A 21970-nucleotide genomic window follows, 5' to 3' on the forward strand; every position below is an offset into this window, starting at 1 on the left:
TCGAAGAAAAAAGGGATGTACTAATTTAATTGTTTTTTTGTTTGTTTTAGGGCTTTTTCCTTTATTTAGAACATCTGGAGTGATACAGGAAATAGAAGAGAAAGAGGGGGATGACATGCAGTAAAGGGCCTCGGGTTGGATGCGAGCCCAGGCCGCTGGCAAGGACTGAGACTACATTTTAACGAATTGTTGTAGTTTCTACAGTAAAAGTTTACAGTTACTTCTTGTTCTGACATTTTACAAAGTTTAGCTGTATATCACAATGCATTGTGGGTCCGAAATAATTACACTAGCTGACAGCATACATGGGGCATACACTCTCCCAGGTGAGCTAGAGGTCGCCCCTTAATTGATGTTTTAACTGCAAGAGCAATGCGTGAGACCATATTTTTTTCTTCCTCTACAAGATTAAGTGTCTGTGGGAGTCGTTTATTACAGGTATTCCTAATTACAGTGTTTAATAGTAGTTATAAGCTGTTAAAGAATTATAACACCTTAAATGGTTTACACCATCCTTGCTGCTTCATACAAGTTACAAATGTGTATGAATGAATTACATTTACATTATATTATATCAAACAAAGCATTGATGAACTGCTTATTCACCACTTATCCAAATCATACCTGACAAATAGCCGCAACTGCCTCCAATGCACATTTCTCCATCGTGCTGCATAACAATGGACTTGTCTTGCTCAGGTCTTCCATCTTGTTAGAGTATATTCCAATTTGATCCACTGGTTGTTCCTAGCACACAAGCAGACATCTTGATCTTTGTTTCTCAATTGAACAAGTAAAGTATATAAATATCAGAATCCAAGATCTGTAAGCATGTAAACACAAACACAAATCCAGTCTTACTCGTTTTAGTTTTCCTTCAAAATCCTTCATGAAGGTGGTTCTCCAGAATAGAGTATGTTCCTTATGACTGAAGGATAGTGAGAGTAACTTGTCCCATACCTAGAAAGAGAGAAATATGGATTATAATAGTTCAGTTACATCACAAGTACTGTACAATATCAGATTTCTATCGCACTGAAACATTTTTTTTTTATATTACTGTTCCCATCATATCTACACAGGTATACATGGCAGCCTTAATACTATTTAATGTAAAACCATAACAGAGAACAAGATATACATTATCACATATTTCTGCTTACCTTAATTTCACGGGGTTCAAAAAACTGCATACCATTCCAGTTAGTAAGCAGTTTGTTTCTGAAGGTATTCCTCCGCCATTCCCTCATTGTTTCTAATGTCTCCCCGATTGACTCTTCATGAATTTTCTCTCTTGCCTGGAATAGCAGTTAGAAGTTACTATGGATATCTATATGTTTTCATTTTATTCTGCATAATACAAAAACTCTGCTTACATTTAAGCATACAAACTTAGCTAGTCTGCTTTTTTTTTTAGCTTTGCTGTGTACCTTGCTTTTATGAGAAACAACAAAATAAGACTTTTTTCAAACACATGGAACAAGAATGTAGATGCATCTCACAAAACGGGTCAAATATTTGATAGAGGAAAAACAACAATTAACTTATTCACAATATTTAATATTCCACATTGAGTTGAAGTTTTTACTCTATACAAGATAGAAAAATAAAAGAATAAAGCTGTTGCTGTAAACTGCTCCAGGCATTTCAAGGCAAGACTATGGCTTGGTATGGAGACATAAAAGTGTGGCATGTCCAACAGATTGACAGTTGGGTCTCACCTGGGAATCTGTGTGGTCGTATGCCTTGGCAATCAGACAGACCAGATCAAGGAAGCAAATAGGAACATCACAGAGGCCTGGATCTGTTGTGTGGCGGCAGATAGAACAGAGAAGCCTTACTGCAGTTTTCAGGCAACACTCTCCATATTTGTCATCAAAGCTGTGGGGAAAATTTTTTTAATTATTGTTGTGCATAAAGATTGCTAGAAATATAGAAACTGAGATCCATAGTCATTACTACAGATATACTGTATTACAGTGATAGGTACATGTTTTCATTTTACCGTTTATTGCGATGGCTTTCTCTGTTGATGAGTTGAGAAGCCACATTTTCCAAAGCCTGTAAATCAATTAACAGAACACAGAATTTGAAGACAGACAGTTCAACAGTGATGAAGTAATTCAAGTAAGTGGCAGTTTTTATATAAATCTGCAATAACTGCTTTTTTTATGGCCACTTGGGGGCAGCAGAAACAGGTTGTGAACACAACACTGATATATTATTACCTTTCAGGTTGATATGGCATATTTGCTTATTTACACATCGAGCAGTTACAGAGCAACATTATCATTTATCTGAAATCATGTTTCTGACACCTGATGAATATTAACCTTTGCATTTAGCTCTATTTTTGTGTCTCTACCAACTCCTCAAGGGGACATATTTGTCTTTTTAAAAGTAGTGGAGCTAAATGCTCTATGTTCCACGTTTGTCTGAAGTTTGGTGCTGAGCAGGTACTGTAGTGTACAGTAGGCTGCCCGCCAAAAACAAAGCAATGAGATTAAACCAAAGCAGTAAAAATGCAGGCCAGACAGCTAACTATGAGCTTAATTAATTGTAAAGCTCAGTGAAGCCAATGGGAGCTGCGATTCAGGTGATAATTTTCAGTAGGTTCATCACTACGAGCAACCTTTTTTATTTGATGGGTTGTTATAAAAAATATAGTATTATAGTAACTTTTGTGGATACATACCATGTAGTTGGAGTGAATTTTTCCAGATTTGACACTGAAGTGTATGCAATGAAGAATGTCTAGAAGATCCACTTGCTCACAGGATATGAAGCTTGTTAGATCATCCACATGCAGCAGAGGTATCCAAGTGTGCACAAGAAGATGATCAATGTCCACCAGGTACACATGCTCTTTCATGATCCTAAATTAAAGTCAGAGTTGATAATGGTGACTATGTGGTGAGGGAAAAAAAATGTAGGATACCCCGGGGGTAAGGGGTGGGAACCAACAAAGACATGATGTCGTCAAAAATATAACTACAAATGCCTATTTCTTGACCCAGAGCACTGATTTTGTTGGATCTCTGCTGGTTGCCTTGTAATATATATTATAGAGTTTCATATTATGAAAAAAACGGGTATTAAAGTGATTTGCAAAATTGTTTCTGTTAAATACTGTAAAAGTGTCGGTTGAACTTTATTTTAGTGTACATTAATTAAGATGTAATACGCCATACTTTGTATGAAATTAGACCAAAACTAGATATAATGTTGTCTTTATTAGACAGTAAACAGCTATACCCTAATTGGACACCATATTCCTAAATTATGCTGTAATTGGAAACCGCATGTCATGATTAGATCTAAAATATACTATACTTAGAGACTAATTATTAATTATGAAGAATTTACAACATTATGTTCTGAGACTGTTATTTAGAAATTTTGCGTGAGTTAATGGTTTCCACTCATCCTGTTTTTCTGTGCAGCAATCGCTGATGGTAATACCACTGCTATAACGTTCACGCATCACAATAACTAGATTCTCTGTATTTCATGACGTTGCAATGTTTAGTCGATGTTAATCATATTCATTTGTGCCTCGGTATTAATGGTAAAGACTTATTTCAGTAATTAGCCTGTTCGGAAACTAGCCTCGCTGGGTACTAAGCTAACGTTAACTGTACCTGGCTAGTCTAGGTAGCTTGCTCTGTATTTTATTTCTACTGTGAACATTTCATCCAGAGGGAATGCAGATGTCATTTACATGTCATTAACCATCTGCTTTTATTAATGCTGTAATGCTGTGAAAACTCACAGATATTCATGTACAGTATTTGTATTATTTGTGATTTATTTCAGAAACTGTAACAGTATTCACTATGCTGTACCGTTTGTAGCATTAACGTTATTGTTTGTAACGTTACTAATTAAAGAGAAATACATATTTTAGATTGAAGATTGTAGTTGTGTCTGAGGGATTTTAGCTGAGAGACAGAAGATCAAAACTGCCCTATCATTAAAGGGTCATGTTTTCCATAAAAATGGTCAGGAGACAGCATCATGTATTGTAATTAGGGTGAATAAAATAAAGTGTGACCAAAGTTTCTCCAGATATTTCAAAGAGTTCTATGCGTGTGCTTAAGTATTTGGAGAAAAAAACATTTACATACCTTGCGTAATCACCTCTGTTGAAATGTGTTCCTTTGACTGTCCAGGAGTCAAACTGGGGATTCAAGACAGGTGGAACTGGCTCAAAAGGTTTGCTTTTACCTCTTAGTAGGTGAATCAGAGGGATGACCAAGACCCACGTGTCAATATGGTGTAGTCTAGCATTGTTACAAAGCATCTCAACAACATCTGCAACACTACAGAAGTGAAAAGTCAATGTTTAGTTGTTTAATTATATTTACAGTGGGGAAAAAGTTTTAAATATTTTTTTAAATTATATCATAATAAACATCCTTAGGTTTAGTTTCTACTCTGTACTTGTGGGAAGATGAGGTCAAATATGTTCAGATCTAAATTTTAGAGTTCTATTGGATGCAACTTTCAGCAAGAAAAAAAAAGATGTATTGTTAGTGTTAATATGACAGGTGCAATGTGTGGTGACTAGATGGGCCTGTCAGGTAGCTTTGTCCTGTTATTGTTTGTCTTTTCTTTGGCTTCTATTCCTGTCTCATTTGTTAGTTTCAATGTAAAGTATTGCTTATGACCAAGTACTTCTTTATAACTGCTCTATATTAATGAATAGACTTGAAACTGATGTCAAGTTGGAATTTGATTATGTATTAGGTCAATTGGCAGGGTACTCTGACTGATACTATTCCCAGGCCAAATAATAAAGCAGAATTTTAACTTTAGGATAATTTGCCTATAAAGTGCTCAGGCTGAGAACCACTATTGTCTTCTCTTAAATTTAAATCTGATGGTGTTAGCTTTTAATATTTTTTTCTTGTCTCCTTTTCTATTATTTATTTCTGAATTATGTTTGTCATTATGAATATATATTCTATTGGTAATTATTGTTATTTTATGCCAATTTAATCACACATTAGTTACCTCTTTTTATCTTCTAAAGGGCTTGCAAAGTTTTCCCAGAAAGAGGAGAACTGGTGTGGTGGCATCTTAGGCAGGCAAAGAATATCACAAAGACTAGATAGTTGATCTGTCATGTCGTTTTTCAGATACTTGTTGTAAATGAGCAAACTAACAACTCCTGCATGAAAAGGTAAGAGGCATTTTGTTGTTTCTTTCTGCTTTCTGGGCTTGTGATTGATGTTTTCCTCCAGAACAAGTTTGAGCAGGATTTTCACCTAGAAAAAGTAAAGGAAGAAGGTAACAACCAAGATCTAATACGTACATGTATTGTGTGGACCATGTGCTGTTCTAGAATAAAACCCTCAACATTTACCTGTTTAATACCATATGGTAATCCCCAATGCCTTTCCGTGCCATCATGAAGTACAGGATAGCTGTATGTATGTACAAACTGTTGTAACAGTAAAAAGAAGTTTTTCACATTTGGTTCATTCCAAGTTGTAAGAAGGTCAAATATGATACTCAGCATCACCCTGCCAGCTAGGTCTCTGCCTTTTATTACGACGTCTTTGGTTGAAGAAAAGGGCCAGATACCCTTCTTCAGCTCAGGATGGATCATATCATCATACTGGTGCCACTCCCCTTGAAAGTCCAACAGAACAAAATGAATTGTGTAACTTTGTGCTTCTTTGCATGTTTCTATTTTGCAAATTGGACAATGTACACTAAAGTTACAACAACTTCTTCGTTCATCGATAAATGCTCAAAATGGCCGCCACGCCCACACCGTCGGATGAAAAGTTTTGCTTTTAATAACTTTTCATCGTTAAGGTCTTAAGATTACACAGACCGAATTTGAAGTTGATCAGATGAAATCTCTAGGAGGAGTTCATTAAAGTATAGTACCTTGACTTTTAGGCCTACTTCCTGTTGTCACTAGGGGGCGCTATGACTTTGACTTAAATATCAGCCTTTATATGTCCTCAGGTTTGGACTCTTACGAATCCTGAAAAGTTTTGAGCCAATTGGACAATGTACACTCAAGTTACACCCACTTCCTGTTTCAATGGCAAAACGCACAAAATGGCCGCCCCGCCACGGCCACGCCCTATGACGAAAAGTTTCTCTTTTAATAACTTTTCATCTTTAACATCTTAAGATGGCACAGACCAAATTTGAAGTTGATCGGATGAAATCTCTAGAAGGAGTACGACATGTGGAATGGCACTAATTTCAAACTTTCAATTCAAAATGGCAAACTTCCTGTTGGGTTTAGAGTATGGCTCCAGTGAGCTTTTTTTGTATATCCTGACATGCTACATATGTGTACCAAGTTTCGTTAGTCTACGTTAAACGTACTGCAGGGGCTCCATTTTTTTAACTTTGTAGGGGGCACTATCAATACCACTACCATTATGTGTACAAAAAGCTAATAATGGCCAATATCGTCCCAGCTGATTTATCGGTTATGCTCTTGTCTGTAAACACAAATATAAGTTGCTATTGAGCCTAGGGAAGTAAATGCAGATTACCTTCATATGTTAACAAATCATCTTTGATTGTCAGGCACCTGTTGACATATTGAGTTACATCTTTCTGGTAGATGGTCTCAAAAGTGGTCTTTTCACTGTGCTTCCAAATTACGTATTTGTAGGGTATGCTCTCATGAATTATGTTCTTGGGAATCATAACTCGCCCTTCAACAAGATATCTCTTGTCCCCTAGAAGCCTGTGAAACACAGAAATTATTATTGGTGATTGGACAGGCAAAGATGTGACAAACCCATAATTTCAAAGCAAATATTCCACTATAATAGTCACTATGTTGCTAAGTGGTGAAGAAAATTAAAAGCTGACACAGCACAGTAAGTTATGGTCTGGCTGCACCTTAACATTCTGGTTTAGGGGGATGAAATCCCACAGGTGGTGCTAAGCCTCGGATGCAGCGACGGTGCAAAATAGATAGCGAAGATAGCGAAAGGGGTTGTGAATAAAGTCAGACCAGTGGAGAACTGACAAAAACAGGTATAATTGAATTTATAATATGTTTTTTTTTAAAAAGCCACACCTAGAGAAGGACATTTGCTGGCCAAGTTTATCCCAATCTCCAAACAATTTTCCAGACATTAAGAAAATCTTATCCTTTTCTGGATCCAAATGAAAGTCTTTCGAAGTGACAGCATGGAAGTACACATGCATATATCCACTGCTTGGTAAACTAAAAAAAAGAGAAACAAGTAGATACAAGTTACAGTAACTTCATATTTTCTTTATAAAATCAACAATACAATGTCACAATATTTTGTAGCAGATAGCATTACTAGTTTAAAACTAGTATGAAATACCAGACTAAAAAACAGTGATTAGATTCATTTTCTATTTTAATTTAAGATGCTTTGCTCAGAACATCACATGAATACCTATTAATACTTACCTACTTCCTATAACCCAAAACTTACGTTTGTGGTGCCTGGTGTTCAGGGGATGTTCCTGAGATATTTGCTCCCACTAGAAGACCCGCCTTCTCATCACTCTGACCAAGAGGGCAGGAGGGCATTGGTGACCTGGAGACACTGACTGTTCCGTTGCTTGGCTGCTGTTCCTGTCTCTCTGCAAGGCGTGTGTTTGTTTTCTTATTTGATTTGGTGTCAACAGCCTGTGAGAAAAATAAAAGGTTGAAGAGTAAACAAATGATCAAGATATTACCAAATCTATTGTACAATATATAGCAAAAACATCAAGTTCATGAAGTCCTATACTCTGGAATCTGATTGCCAGACATAAAGAATCACCTCTTTAATGTAGACTTATCATACCTCAATTCTCACATTTTACTTGTGTTATTTTAAATTGTGTTACTTGTGATTTACTTTGCCTTGGACAAAGAAATATTACTCACAAGGCTTTTTGTCATATTTGCTGAAACTGTCACTATATCCTGATAGTAAGAAAGATTATATATTGTGATATTGTATTTTTAAAGAAAATATGAAATTAACTTATGCCTGTGTACTTCCATGCTGTCACTTCCAAAGACTTAGCCATGTTCCCACCGAGCCCGAGGATAAACAACCAATAAGAGCCAAGGAGTATCTAATACAGTGTCAATGACTGTTTGTGAACTGCAATTCAAACAGCAGGCAGGCAGCGCTGATGAAATATGAATCAAGATTATGTTATTGCCTATTTCTAGACTCAGAAATTCAGAAATTTCAGATATTAGTGTACTGTTCAAGCCAAGGGTCAAGCCAAAACCAAGCACCGCCCACTGGCTGACCTTTTCATTTCACAGATAAACAGTACACTAAAATATGTTTCTGAAAACATTTGATGCGAGAGATAGACAATGCAGTAACAAAATTTTGATTCATATTTGAACAGCGCTGCCTAATTTGATAGCTTGATCAGACCTCACAAGAAGTCATTGACACTGCATTTCAGACTCCTTGGCCCTGATTGGTTCCTTATGCCATTAGGAGCATCAGAAAGAGGCAGAGGAATGTGATTTGTTTACAGATTATCTGATTCATGCAGTACTGTCAGGATATAGTGACAAAAAAGTTATTTTTATAAATGTTACCAACTGTAGCTTTAAAGCTGGACATGGTTGGTAAATAGACAGTTGATTAATAATGCACAGTTATAGTAACCTGTATCCATGATGGTTACCAAAACACTGTGGTTATAATGTCAGACTAATGAAAATCTTTACTCAATATGAAATTTAAAATGTTATAACTACCATTATTATCATTTAGTATTTTTGTAGAAAATGAAGAAAATAATGATTAAATGAATGTTATAAGTTAATGACTTAGGTTATAAGTCAGTTTGAGGGTTAAAATTCTATAACTACCTCAGTGTTTTGGCTGGTTTCTTCAGTAACTGGACATGGATCAAGAGAATACTCTGGTTTTCTTGTATTTGGGGCTTCTCTCTCATCTATGGCTGCTTGGTCTTCTTTCTTGTCATTTTGTTTAGCGAATGTATGCGGTTTAGTTTTGGTGTGCTTTTCATTATCATCTGGTGTCCCGGAGAGATTTTGTGTCTCAAGAGAGATTGTCTTATCCTTATCTTGTTCATAGAGAGGCTGCTTTGCAACTGAATCCCATGCTTGAGATGTTTGCTCAGATGATTCAGATGCAGTGGAGCCTGTTTCTTTAGTTGATGTTGGAGATGATGCAGAGTTAGACAATAGCCCAGAATGAATGCCACTTTGCTTGTCAGCAGGAATTTGCACTGGTTCATGGCTGTCCTCTGTATTAATATCTGATGGGGCCTCTGTTTGTTGCTCTGTCAGTTTATCACTGGCAGGTGTAGAGAAGGGTGGTGGAGTGGAAACAGACCGGTTTGATCCAGGAGCTGCCTCACTGAATGGTTGAGAGTTACTTTCTTCTGCAGCAGAAGGCCTCTCTTCCTCCTTACAATTCTCTGTCACTTCTTCTGTCTTCTTGGTAGTGAGTGATTTGCCAATTGAGAGTGTCTGGTTGGGGAATGAGAGTATGGTTCCTTTTTCCAGTGGGGCTGGGCTGGCAGTGTAATCTGATGGGTCCTGTGTTGTCACGCCATTTCTGGCTGGCTCAGAGTCATCACTAGCCGGCTTCCCCTGAAAAGAGTCTAAATACGTAGCTTTATCATCTGGCCTCCCAAAGAGATTTTGTGTTTCATTAGAGATTGTCTTGTCTTTATCTTTGTTAGAGGCAGACTGCTTTGCCACCGAATCCAATTCTTGAGGTGTTTGCCCAGGCGATTCAGGTGCAGTGGAGCCAATTTCTTTTGTTGATGTTAGAGATGATGCAGGGTTAGACAATAGCCCAGCAGCAGTCGGCACTGCTTCAGGGCTGTATTCTCTACCAATACCTAACAGGGCTTTTTTGTCACTGGCAGGTGTAGGAGAGTGCAGTGCTGTGGAAACAGACATGTTTGATCCAGGGGCTGCATTACTGAATGATTGAGAGTTACGTTCATGAGCTGCCGCAGAAAGCCTCTCTTTCCCCTTACAAGTCTCTGTGACATGTGTGTTCTTGGTAGTCAATGATTCATTAACTGAAACTGTCTGGTTGGGGCATGAGGGTGTGGCTCCTTTTTCCAGTGGGGCTGGGCTGGCTGTGTTATTTGATGGGTGCTGTGGTGTAGCCCCATCTTTGGCTGCCTCTAAGTCATCACTAGCCGATTGCCCCTGAAAAGAATCTCAATAGTTAGCTTAGCAGATATCAGTTTTAGATTCATGAACTTTTTCCTCTGGAGGCCAAAGTTAACTCATTAGTCAAGTTGTTAATGTGCGAAGCAAAGAAACCACCAGAACACAAGTTAATAAAATGGTAGTGCTGGGCGGTAAACCGGTTTATACCGTATACCAGTATTAATTTCCCGTACGATATGAATTTTTCATATACCGTAATACCAGTGCATTACCACAGAGAACACTACTGCCGAAGTAATCTGCGAGTGAATTGAGAACGGGAGCCCTGTTAACTCGAACCCTTCTCACTCATGGTAGTAACTTTATAACACAACAATTAATAACCCACAACAGGATACAGGATAAAACACCATAGCACACAACAATTTGTGATTTAAACTATTTCTAACACTAATAATTTTACATTTACAAATTTACACCGCCGGACGGCATGTTGGGTAACATTATAGCTGCTAGCTAGCCAGGTAGCATAACAGTCTGTTAAACTGGGAGAGGCTCCGGTCGCTACTGCACACATTCAAGAACAGAGAAGAGAGTTAGAGGATGAAGAAAGACCGGAGATACACCAGAACAACGTATGCTCAAGAGAGGAGCCGTCTGTTGTTCCGAAGTTTTTTGTTTCTAAAAAATCGGACATCATTTAGCCACTGTTGTTGCCCGTCGCTCTAACATTACTTGGTTGCGCTAACGTTACTCGGCCGTGCTAATGTTACTCAGCCGTGCTAACGTTAAAGACATGTCACTTCAAGCATACAGCGGAGCAACATTATGAATGCAATGACAATCCACCTACAGTCCTGCTACAGACCGTTGAGAAAGACGGGTTCAGAGCAATGATTAATACACTGGATTTAAGATGTCTTGCCTTGCTGAAATACGTCCGCCAACCTACTAACATTATTCAAACAGCGAAGGAGGCTGACAGCGGAGCTACGTTCAGTCGCCCACAACAACCTAACTTACCTGTGGCCAAGTTAGTGTTTATACAACTATCGTACAACTATTTTGTTTTGAAAGGGAATCAATGTTAAAGTTGTTTGTATGTGTATTAATTCGATTTACGTTTATTTTACTACTTTGCAGTTTGCACATAACATTTTTCATTCTGTAACTGTTTCATGCATTCTCCTTCATATTAACCAATCAAAGCTTTTAGTAAACATGATGACATTAAAATGTTTTTCTGATATTCTATGTACTCCTGACAGTAGAATAAGCCATTATAAACCGATATAAAAGGCCCAGTCAAGCAAAAGAAAGAAAATACCGTGAAACCGCCAGAATCTTAAAAAATACCACCCAGCACAATAAAATGGAAAACATCCATGTCAGGAAAAACTATGTTAAAAATATTAATAAAAATACAAAAGCAATGCCATATTTCCATAACTATGTGAAAATGCAAAGTTAAAACACTGTCTAAAAATTGTTAAACTGTTAACTTCACACCAGTGGTTCACTTCGCTGACCGACCCTTTTGTGGTCCTGCTTAGTGGCAGGGCCACACACCTTTGCAAAATGTATGATGTTCAGTTTTTGTTTACTGTGAGAAAAGTGTGCTATATTTTTGTGACTTATATTGTAGTTGATTTGTGGTGTTGTACTAGACTGCATCATATTGGAAGGTGTTTTCCATGTGATTACTGTATAAACACATTCCTGCAATAGCAGAAACCTGATCCCCATTTTGATGAGCTTGTTTACCGCCCTAGATAATGTTGGTGTAAACTATCAGACAGAACAATGTTGTAGTCTAAGCAAAAGGAAGTAAAGGTTGCTTGTGTCAGTGAATTCATGGCTTAATACATTTTTGATGAGCAAGAAACCTGTGACAATACAATAACTGTTACTTAGCCTTTTCACCTTTATCGGTGTAGTGTTTTCTTGTTCTTCTTTAACACCTTTTGGAACCTGGTCTTGATCCTCCTTTTGGTTCTTCTCCTCAGCAGTGACTGAGGGTTGATATGCTGACGTGGCCACATCTGGGTAACATAATGTGATGTGACATATTTTTAGATATATATAACCGTAGTAAATGTGTCAGTTTTAGTCTTTTATGGTACACCTCCATACAGATACAGAATGATACATTGCAAAGTTCAGCTTTAAAGTAATCAAAACTGGACTTTTAGCTACCATATAGACAAATCATACTTCATTAAAGTCTGTGTAAAACACAAAAACAATATTATTGGCTAGGCTACAAAGAAAAACAACCACAGTTTGTTACACACGAGGTGTAGAGCACTATTATTTCTCATTCTTATTCTGGTTAAAGGCCCAGCAGCCCAGACGGAGGAGGGAACGTAAACAAAAGCAGGGCTGCAGGTAGGGCGACTTGGCTAGGCTAAAGAACTAACAGACCACCACTGCCTAGCCTTTTCATCGCGAATGCCCGATCCCTTGGGAATAAGATGGACAAACTACACCTGGATACATCAAGCCGGTCAACCAGAGATAGCTCTGTGATAATTATCACTGAAAGCTGGCTACACCCGGGGATCCCGGACGCAGCAGTTGAACTAGCGGGTCGCTCACTACATCGAAGCGACAGAACAGAGGACTCTGGTAAGAGCCGTAGAGGTGGACTTTGCATATATGTGAACAAGAACTGGTGTACAAACTCTACTGTTATCAATAAGCATTGCTCACCTGACCTGGAGCTGCTAGCAGTTAAGTGTAAACCTTTCTATTTGCCACGTAAATTTTGTGTTTCCGTGGTAACAGCGGTCTACATTCCACCAGACGCCAATGCTATCTAGCACTTGGCCATGTACTAGCAGCTATAGACAAACAGCAAAACAATTACCCAGAGGGCATTTTTAGTGTGGCTGGTGATTTTACCATGTTAATCTTAAAACTGTGATACCCAGCTTTGATCAGCATATCAAGTGTACAACTTGAGGGAATAACATACTGGACTGTGTATACTCTAACATTAAAAAGGGATACAGAGCCTGTCACTATCCCTGATTCCAGCGTATCGCCCCGTCATTAAAAAGCAGAAACCTACCATCAGAACTGTTAAGAGGTGGCCTGGGGATGCATCTCTACAGCTACAAGACTGCTTTGAATGAACAAACTGGACCTTGTTTTTTAATCAGGATGTGAATGAATATGCCTTTACTGTCCTCTGTTACATCATGACCTGTGTTGAAAACATCACTATCAACACACGCATCATGATCAGGATTCCCCCCAACAGGAAACCTTGGATGACTGCGGAGGTCCATGCCCTCCTGAGGGAGCGCAAAACAGCCTTTAAATTGGGGACAGAGCATTATATAGCACAGCCAGGCACAACTTGAAAAAGGGCATCAAGCAGGCAAAAACTGCGTACAAGGAAAAGATCGAGGGCCACTTCACCAACAAAGATCCAACACGGGTGTGGCAGGAGCTCAACCATTTCTACACCCGCTTTGCAACATCTGGACTAGATAACTAAGCCGCTCCTCCCCTTGTTGACACAGACCTCACACTTAAGGTAACAGCAGAGGAAGTGAGACGCACCTTTAGGTCTGTGAACACTAGGAAGGCCAAGGGACCTGACGCAATTCCAGGGAGAGTGCTCAGAGAATGCCCCACCAGCTCGCAGATGTCTTTGCGGACATCTTCAATATGTCTTTGGCCATAGCGACTGTACCGACTTGCTTCAAAACAGCAACCATCATTCCAGTGCCCAAGCAAAGCCACATCAGCACTCTGAACGACTACAGACCTGTGGCGCTCACCCCCATCGTTACCAAGTGCTTTGAGAGGCTGGTGATGAAGCATGTTAAATCTGCCCTCCCCCTCAACCTGGACCAGCATCAGTATGCCTACAGGGAAAACAGGTCCACAGAGGATGCTATCGTTACAGCCCTCCATAAAGCACTGACACACCTTGACAGGTGGAAGACATATGTGAGACTGCTCTTCATAGACTACAGCTCAGCATTTAATACCATCATTCCTAACCAGCTGGTCACCAAACTCCTTGACCTGGGCCTCAGCAGCAGCCTGTGTATGTGGTTCAAGGATTTCCTGACAGATCGGCCACAGACAGTGAGACTGGGCCCACACCAATCCTCGAGCCTGTCCCTCAGCACTGGAGCACCGCAAGGCTGCGTGTTGAGCCAGCTGCTCTATTCCATCTACACGTATGACTGCATCTCCACCCACCCCTCGAATACAATGATAAAATTCGCAGATGACACAACTGTGGTGGGAGAAATCTCTAACAGCGACGAGAACACCTACAGAGATGAAGTTGACAGACTGACAGGATGGTGCAAAGACAACAATCTGACCCTGAATATCAAAAAAACAAAGGAGATTATAGTTGACTTCAGAAGGTGTAAGAAGGACCCCTCATCATGAATGGTGAGGAAGTGGAAAATGTCTCTTGTTTTAAGTTCTTGGGGATCATGATCTCAGATGACCTAAAATGAGAAATAAACACAACCGCCATGGTCAAAAAGGCGCAACAGCGGCTCTACTTTTTACAAATACTCAAGAGGAGCAACCTGTCTGCTGAGCTGCTTAAGATCTTCTACCACTGTTCTATCGAGAGTGTCATAACACACTGTTTGACTGCATGGTATGCCAACTGCACGGGGAAGGACAGGAAATCCCTTAATCGAATTATTTCGTTTGAGATCTGCTGAAAAAAATTATTGGACTTCCCTTGCCCCCACTGGACTACATCTTTAAGATCAGCCTCCGCTGAGCACACAATATTCTGCAGGATGAGACACACCCCTCAAACCATCTCTTCTCCCTGATTCCATCTGGCAGGCGGTATCGGGTTTTTAGAGCACGCACTTCCAGGCTGCAGAACAGTTTTATCCCCAGGGTCATCACAGAACTGAACAATCCCCACCCCCCAGTCAGCACAGTTGCACTTTCTAGATAGGGATTCTATGTAATGGAACTCAGTGCAATATTGGATGCCTTGATAATGTTTTTATATTTTTCTTATTTTATCTATTGTGTGAGTGTGTATATGAAAGTGAGTATTGTTTTAGAGGCTGCACAAGCAAATTGCATTGTATGGTTGTACTGCACAATGACAATTAAAGTCTATTCTATGCTATTCTAGTTAGCTTACCTTGGGTCACATTTTGGGTCAAGACACATAACTTGAAGCCACAGTGAGGACAGAATCGGAATGAACTTTCCACTTGATTTCCACAATCAGTGCAAAACATTATTTACCTGTTCAAAAAGACAACATTAAGATTAACCGAAAACATTTTGATTTAGTTGTTGGCATTAGAAGCTAGAAGAATTCATGCTTCTTTCAGTTCAGTTAAGTATTTTACCAATTGAATGTAATATTTCCAAAAATAAAAGCCAATATAGGTATGCATGGAGACCTATGTAAAATGTTGCTATAACTTAATGGTAATGTAGCCCAATATAAAACTACTAAAGGATTTATGTCTTCCTGGGTTGTGTGTGTAGTAGCCATAACTCATTTTGTCTCACTTCCTTTTTCCACTCAGTCCGTCTCTCATTTTTAAACTACAACTGCGTAACATAATCTCATAAACACTCAATTCAAAATGGAAGCATACAGTCAAGCCTAATCCTATAACGAATTAGTAAAGACAATTTATAGCTAATTATATTGTAATACAAAGAGAAATAAAATAAAAATAGCTGTCAGTATGACTAACCTCGGATTAACTATTTCAAACACAGTACTTGAATATTATGTCATCGTAATTTAATGGGTTATTCTTGGGTCAGTACAATGGATTAATTTGTTCAGATAACCTACCTTGTATCCTCTTCTTCCTTACATGGTTGACACTGAAATTCTACGCTGACTGACATTGTATAGCTTACTGAGGGTTATGCGTTTACTTTCATTTTTGATTTACAGTAAGAGGTGTGCCTGCTTCGGCTTTTTCTGCCACACTTATTGAGCAATAAATCATCCCAATTTCCGAGAATCCAAAGTGAAAGTCTTTTTCTTGAATTGCTTGTTTTGTCTGACATGTACTTTCATATAATGGCAAATCTTTACAATGGAGAAGCTGGAACTAGGTGTTAGTCTTAGGTCCTTATTCCTTAAATGATTAATCAATCATCAAAATAATTGCTGAATATTTTTCTTTTGATTGAATAATTGTTTCAGCCCTATACTGTAGGTCACTGGCACCTTTAATATAATTCATGCAATCATTAGTTAATATTGTCCACCTTTACAAAGAAGACAAAACATAAAGTGCAATCAATGTCACAAAAAACATCTAATGTATGATACAAGTGGTTATTATTATTATATCAGAAGTAGTATTTTTAGCAAGTATTAAAAAACCATATAACTATCTTCTACGTACAACTTTCAGATACAGCACTAATACACACACATATCTTCATTAGTAACCACTAGGTGGCAATATTGATTAATTTAAATCAATTACTTTATAGTTTAATAGCAATATAATATTAGTAAATAAATGGCATGTGAGGCTTCCTTTATTGACCAACTTTCCCAGCTCGGATCAAAGTTTCATCTCATGTTGTCAAACTGGAATTTATTTTTTTTATTTTTTAAAAAGGACATATTTTTGTATGTTAAACTGTTTCTCCCTTATGACATGGGGCTACTGGCCCACTAATGTGTGACCAAACAGAATTGAACCATAGATCCTTTTGGGACACACGTATGATTTTGTCATGGCTGCTGTTAATCCATATTCTGTTCTATCTGGGAGAGATAGAACAGAACTGGAAGAAAAACTGCAGCAAATAAGAAGACTACGGCGCAGAGCAACCTTTGAAATTTAATTTAATTCAAAACTAAGGCATGCATAATATCTAAGATGGCATTTGTGAGAGAGGAAAATAAGACCATTTTCCACTGCCTCTGAAGTCAGTGCTCAAGGAGTGTGTGTGTGTGTGTGTGTGTGTGTGTGTGTGTGTGTGTGTGTGTGTGTGTGTGTGTGTGTGTGTGTGTGTGTGTGTGTGTGTGTGTGTGTGTGTGTGTGTGTGTTGTGGGTGTGGGGGCTAATCTCAGGGCCGGGATATTGAGTCCTCCTCCTCTTCTTTACCACCCACACATCTGTTCCACAGACACACTATAGCAGGCACCAGCCAATCACAACCTCTTTTTCTTTCTATTGCTTTTACTTGCGTCACTCTGCATGTGTTGCCATGGTAATTACTGACGCTCCCCCCACACTTTGTTTCTCTGCCTCTTTCAGTATGAGGATGAAGCCGACTTGTGGATGATGATGCAGGCAGGCTGCACTCGTCATCACTTCACTCAGGAAGAAGGCCTATTTTTACCACTGGGCACATAGTATACCAAGCTGCCCAACATATTTATGGAACCGCGTCTATCCCAGCATGCCTGTAAAAACATCTCTGCCCCCACACTCTGCATCTCTCCACCTCCCTCTCCAGAAATGCTGTTCCTTCAAAGGCATATTTGTATTCCTTAAATTGAGATGACAGCAGTAATGAAGGTTTTACATAATCTTGTTTTAGTATCTGCACTGTTTTATCTTTGATACTGTATTTGTCACTAAAGGGAGATTCTATACACATACTCACCCTCCACAGGGAGGTCAGAGGTCACAGTCACCCAAGGAGTACTAGCCCCACAGCTGGTAGAGTTTCTGTGTTTTGCTAGAGTGCACTAAAGGTGAGGACTTGCCTGTTGTGCCAGGGACAGATAACAGTGAAGGAAGTCAGCATGACATCGCTCACAGGTTTCTGACAGGTCATTTTGAAACTAGGAAATTATGTTTACTATTTGAGCTATTTTGTAATTTTTGGAGGCAGAACTATTATAGTGAGGCACGGAAAAAAAAAAAGCCAAGTGGACTAATAAGCATTTACAAAGCTACCGCACACTACCACAAATCAGGAATGTGCTGGATGTAAAGAATATAGTGAATTGTAAGAGTCAACACATTGGACACTGGGTGTTTGCAATAGAATAAGTGTGCTAACATTTTGCCTTCTTTCCAAGGTGGACCAAAATTCACTGTGTTATCTAATACGGTCTAATGTGGCAACTGAAGGTGGTGCACATACTCAAAGTTTAAATTGGGCCAGAGCAAGCTAGAGCTCAGCTCCATCATATCACATTTCACTTTTAGTTTATTTTCCCAATAACATTAACATGGTGATGTTATTGATGTAATTTCCTGCAATTAATTCTACAACCAAACTAATGTTGACAACGACTGTTTAATGTTATCAATTGTTGTTGCGTAGTTGTTTTGCTAAAAAGGCCGGTAGGCCATGCTAAAAAAGGCAGATAGAGGTATTTACCACTAGGAAAGGCACACCCAGGCCACCTAATGAAATGGCTAGTCAAGACTTTGTGAACAGTACTTTCAAATAAATGGGTTGTGCTAGGGAATCATAAATGGAGAGTTTAAAATCCCCTGGATTTTTATAATATAATACTAATAGCACCTGTAGTCTGGATGTGGAAGATGTCAAGGACAAGGACATTAGAAGATAATTCGGTTGGTTGTTTTGCCTGGCTTGTCTTCTCTGTCCCTGTCTCCAGCCTCTGCTCACTTACCCCTGTTGTCTGTTACCTGAAACTTTGGATTCTGTAAAGTGTTACCTGCCTGAACTTCTACTTGGATGTTCCTTTCCTGCCCCTTGATGGATTTGTTTGCCTGTACTGGGTGTGGCCTTCAGCCATAGCGGTCAGGTTCAAGTTGAACCATACACCCTCCGATTAATTCCTGTGAGACAACTGGCTAACGAATCCTTTACTCATTTGAACAGGATTAACGTTTACTGATTGAAAGTACTTATACTAATATCATAAAAATATAACCAACTTTTGTTTGTAATATTTAACATACAGAAAAACATATGTTATGATAGGCCTACATTAAAATGTGGATAAATCATAAGGTAAATAGAAGTCACTGTGGGAATTTAAAAATATTAACCTACATTGATGTAGATATTACATCAAAGAATATAGTAGGCTATGTAAGTATGTTAGCTTATTGTAAAGTCACTAAACCCATAATCTAAGTAGACTACTTAAGGAATTATAAAGAGATTGATTAATGCTTATTTAATTTTTAATAGGCGATTGTACTGATAGTTTCCCACCTGTAAACATTTTTAATACATCGTGTTCATTACACATCTACAACTGAAACAATGGTTCATTGACTAATCCACTGGTCAATGAAAGAAAAAATAGCAGCGACATTTTTGATAATCCTCATTTATATATATTTTTTATTTTTTATTCATTCATTTATCAAGCAAAAATGCCAAATATGTTTTGGTTCCAACTTCTGAAATGTGCTGCTTTTCTGTTTTATATCATTATAAATTGAACATTTTGTTTTGAACAGATTTTTGAACTACGGTTTTGAACTAGTTGGACAAAACAAACAATTCAAAGTCTTTAGCATTATTGTTTATGAGTCATCTACAGTAATGCTGGATTTAAAGTAGTCAAATTCAAATTTAGTTTTAATATCACAAAATACCTTAGTGGACTTTACAGGCCCACAGCATTAATCCCTAGAACATCTTTCTAAGAAAAAATAATCCAGGCACATAAGGGAAGAAAAAGGGTACATTCAAAGGTCCATTCCAGCTTTTTTTTTACAAATGGTAAAACAAGAAAACAATTGTAAAAAAATATTTATAAAGAAACACATGATAACACATAAAACATATAATATAAAAACGCAATAACTTTGCCCATTTGCTCATAGCTTTTTTAAAGAATTGACCGACCGTAATAGTGGTCAGAGGTCGATCTCTGGGGCACATTGTTATATTGCAGGAAATTGAAGCTTTGAGCTTGTACCAAATCAGAGGACTTGCATGTCATTAGACTGTGAGAGGAAACATGGGCACCCAGCTGCAACCCACACCGGCATGGGGAAGACCAGGAAAAAGAACAAAGAATCAGGACCGATATTCTAACCTACTCTTTTGGTTTTGAGGTGGCAGTGTCCACTGAGCCACTGATCGGATGTGACAGATCAACCTGTTGTCCTCTCTCACTGCAGAGGTTTAATACATTCTGGACATACTGTATATATATCTACAGGCTTAACCTGTACCTATCAGTTCTTATAAAATTAAAAGTGTCTTGTAGCATTAACATTTTTCTGTTTCACAGAATAGATGGAAAATGGATAGAAACCTCCATTTGAGGGGCATATTGCTCAACACTTCTGTCTATCACTCTTATTTTCTACTGGGACAATACGATTTAATACCATTGATTCTGTGGGTCTAAGTTTGCTGCAGCTGCAAAATAATAAATACAAAAAAATAATCATTTCATGTTACAAAAAATAACAGTTAAGCAAGATAAGCGTAGCATTGTACACACTCTCAGTACCATGTTAAACATTTTAAATAAGCAAGGAAACTGATACACTTACACTGTAAAGAATATTCCTATAAACAAACAGTAAAGAACTGGAAGCAGGGTTGCCATTATGTTACTGTAAAATTAACATTCTCGTACTGTCACTAAAATTTACGGTTTGAACTGTTTTTGTGATTACTTTCACAGTATTCTACAGCTAACTAAAGTTAAAACTAGCTGCTTTTTTCCTTTTTCTTTTACAGTATCTTACAGTTGACTGATCTCTTTATTTCTTTATTGTTTGGCCTAATACTCACAAGCCCCCGGCTGAGCGCCACTACGTTGGAGTTTAACCCGGTGGACGAGAGGGTCGCCTCCCTACGCCTGCGGGTTGTGGGGGGGAAAACTCTGACTGTTGTTTGTGCATATGCACCAAACAAGAGTTCGGAGTATTCGGCCTTCTTGGAGACCTTGAGTGGAGTCCTGCATGGGGCTCCAGTCAGGGACTCCATAGTTTTGCTGGGGGACTTCAACGCGCACGTGGGCAATGATGGAGACACATGGAGAGGCGTGATTGGGAGGAACGGCCTCCCTGATCTAAACCAGAGTGGTTGTTTGTTGTTGGACTTCTGTGCTAGTCATGGATTGTCTATAACAAACACCATGTTCGAACATAGGGATGCTCATAAGTGTACTTGGTACCAGAGCACCCTAGGCCAAAGGTCAATGATCGATTTTATAATCGTTTCATCTGATCTGAGGCCGTATGTTTTGGACACTCGGGTGAATAGAGGGGCGGAGCTGTCAACCAATCACCATCTGGTGATGAGTTGGGTCAGGGGGTGGAGGAAGACTCTGGACAGACCTGGTAAGCCCAAACGGGTAGTGCGGGTAAATTGGGAACGTCTGGAGGAGGCCCCTGTCCGACAGACTTTCAACTCACACCTCCGGCGGAGCTTTTCGTGCATCCCTGTGGAGGCTGGGGGCATTGAACCCGAGTGGACAATGTTCAAAGTTTCCATTGCTGAAGCTGCGGTGAGGAGCTTAGGGTCTTAGGTGCCTCAAGGGGCGGTAACCCACGAACACCGTGGTGGACACCGGTGGTCAGGGAAGCCGTCTGACTGAAGAAGGAGTCTTTCCGGGATATGTTATCCCAGACGACTCCGGAGGCAGTTGCAAGGTACCGAAGGGCCCAAAGGGCTGCAGCCTCTGCTGTGAAAGAGGCAAAGCAGCGTGTGTGGGAGAAGTTCGGAGAAGACATGGAGAAGGACTTTCGGTCGGCACCAAGGTGCTTCTGGAAAACCGTTTGCCACCTCAGGAGGGGGAAGCGGGGAACCATCCAAGCTGTGTACAGTAAGGATGGGACGCTGTTGACCTCAACTGAGGAGGTAATAGGGCGGTGGAAGGAGCACTTTGAGGAACTCCTAAATCCGACTAATACGCCCTCTATGGTAGAGGCA

General features: G+C 39.1%; 1 protein-coding gene across 1 annotated transcript in view; it reads right to left on the reverse strand.

Annotated features, from left to right (window-relative positions):
- LOC144523243 (E3 ubiquitin-protein ligase rnf213-alpha-like) overlaps window positions 1-16066 on the reverse strand; it is a 66107-nt gene extending 50041 nt beyond the window's left edge. The window contains exons 1-16 of the mRNA XM_078258681.1: window positions 15963-16066; window positions 15288-15394; window positions 12062-12180; window positions 8852-10174; window positions 7455-7651; window positions 7064-7213; window positions 6528-6724; window positions 5369-5637; window positions 5017-5270; window positions 4128-4322; window positions 2696-2876; window positions 2006-2061; window positions 1722-1881; window positions 1164-1298; window positions 862-960; window positions 625-747 (exon numbers count right to left, since the gene is read on the reverse strand). Coding sequence (XP_078114807.1) covers window positions 625-747; window positions 862-960; window positions 1164-1298; window positions 1722-1881; window positions 2006-2061; window positions 2696-2876; window positions 4128-4322; window positions 5017-5270; window positions 5369-5637; window positions 6528-6724; window positions 7064-7213; window positions 7455-7651; window positions 8852-10174; window positions 12062-12180; window positions 15288-15387 — 3558 coding nt within the window. The 5' untranslated portion in view covers window positions 15388-15394; window positions 15963-16066. The remainder of the gene's footprint in view (window positions 1-624; window positions 748-861; window positions 961-1163; window positions 1299-1721; window positions 1882-2005; window positions 2062-2695; window positions 2877-4127; window positions 4323-5016; window positions 5271-5368; window positions 5638-6527; window positions 6725-7063; window positions 7214-7454; window positions 7652-8851; window positions 10175-12061; window positions 12181-15287; window positions 15395-15962) is intronic.
- Between the last annotated feature and the right edge of the window lie 5904 nt (window positions 16067-21970).

Source organism: Sander vitreus, chromosome 9, assembly GCF_031162955.1.
Source record: "Sander vitreus isolate 19-12246 chromosome 9, sanVit1, whole genome shotgun sequence".
NCBI classification, from domain to species: Eukaryota; Metazoa; Chordata; class Actinopteri; order Perciformes; family Percidae; genus Sander; species Sander vitreus.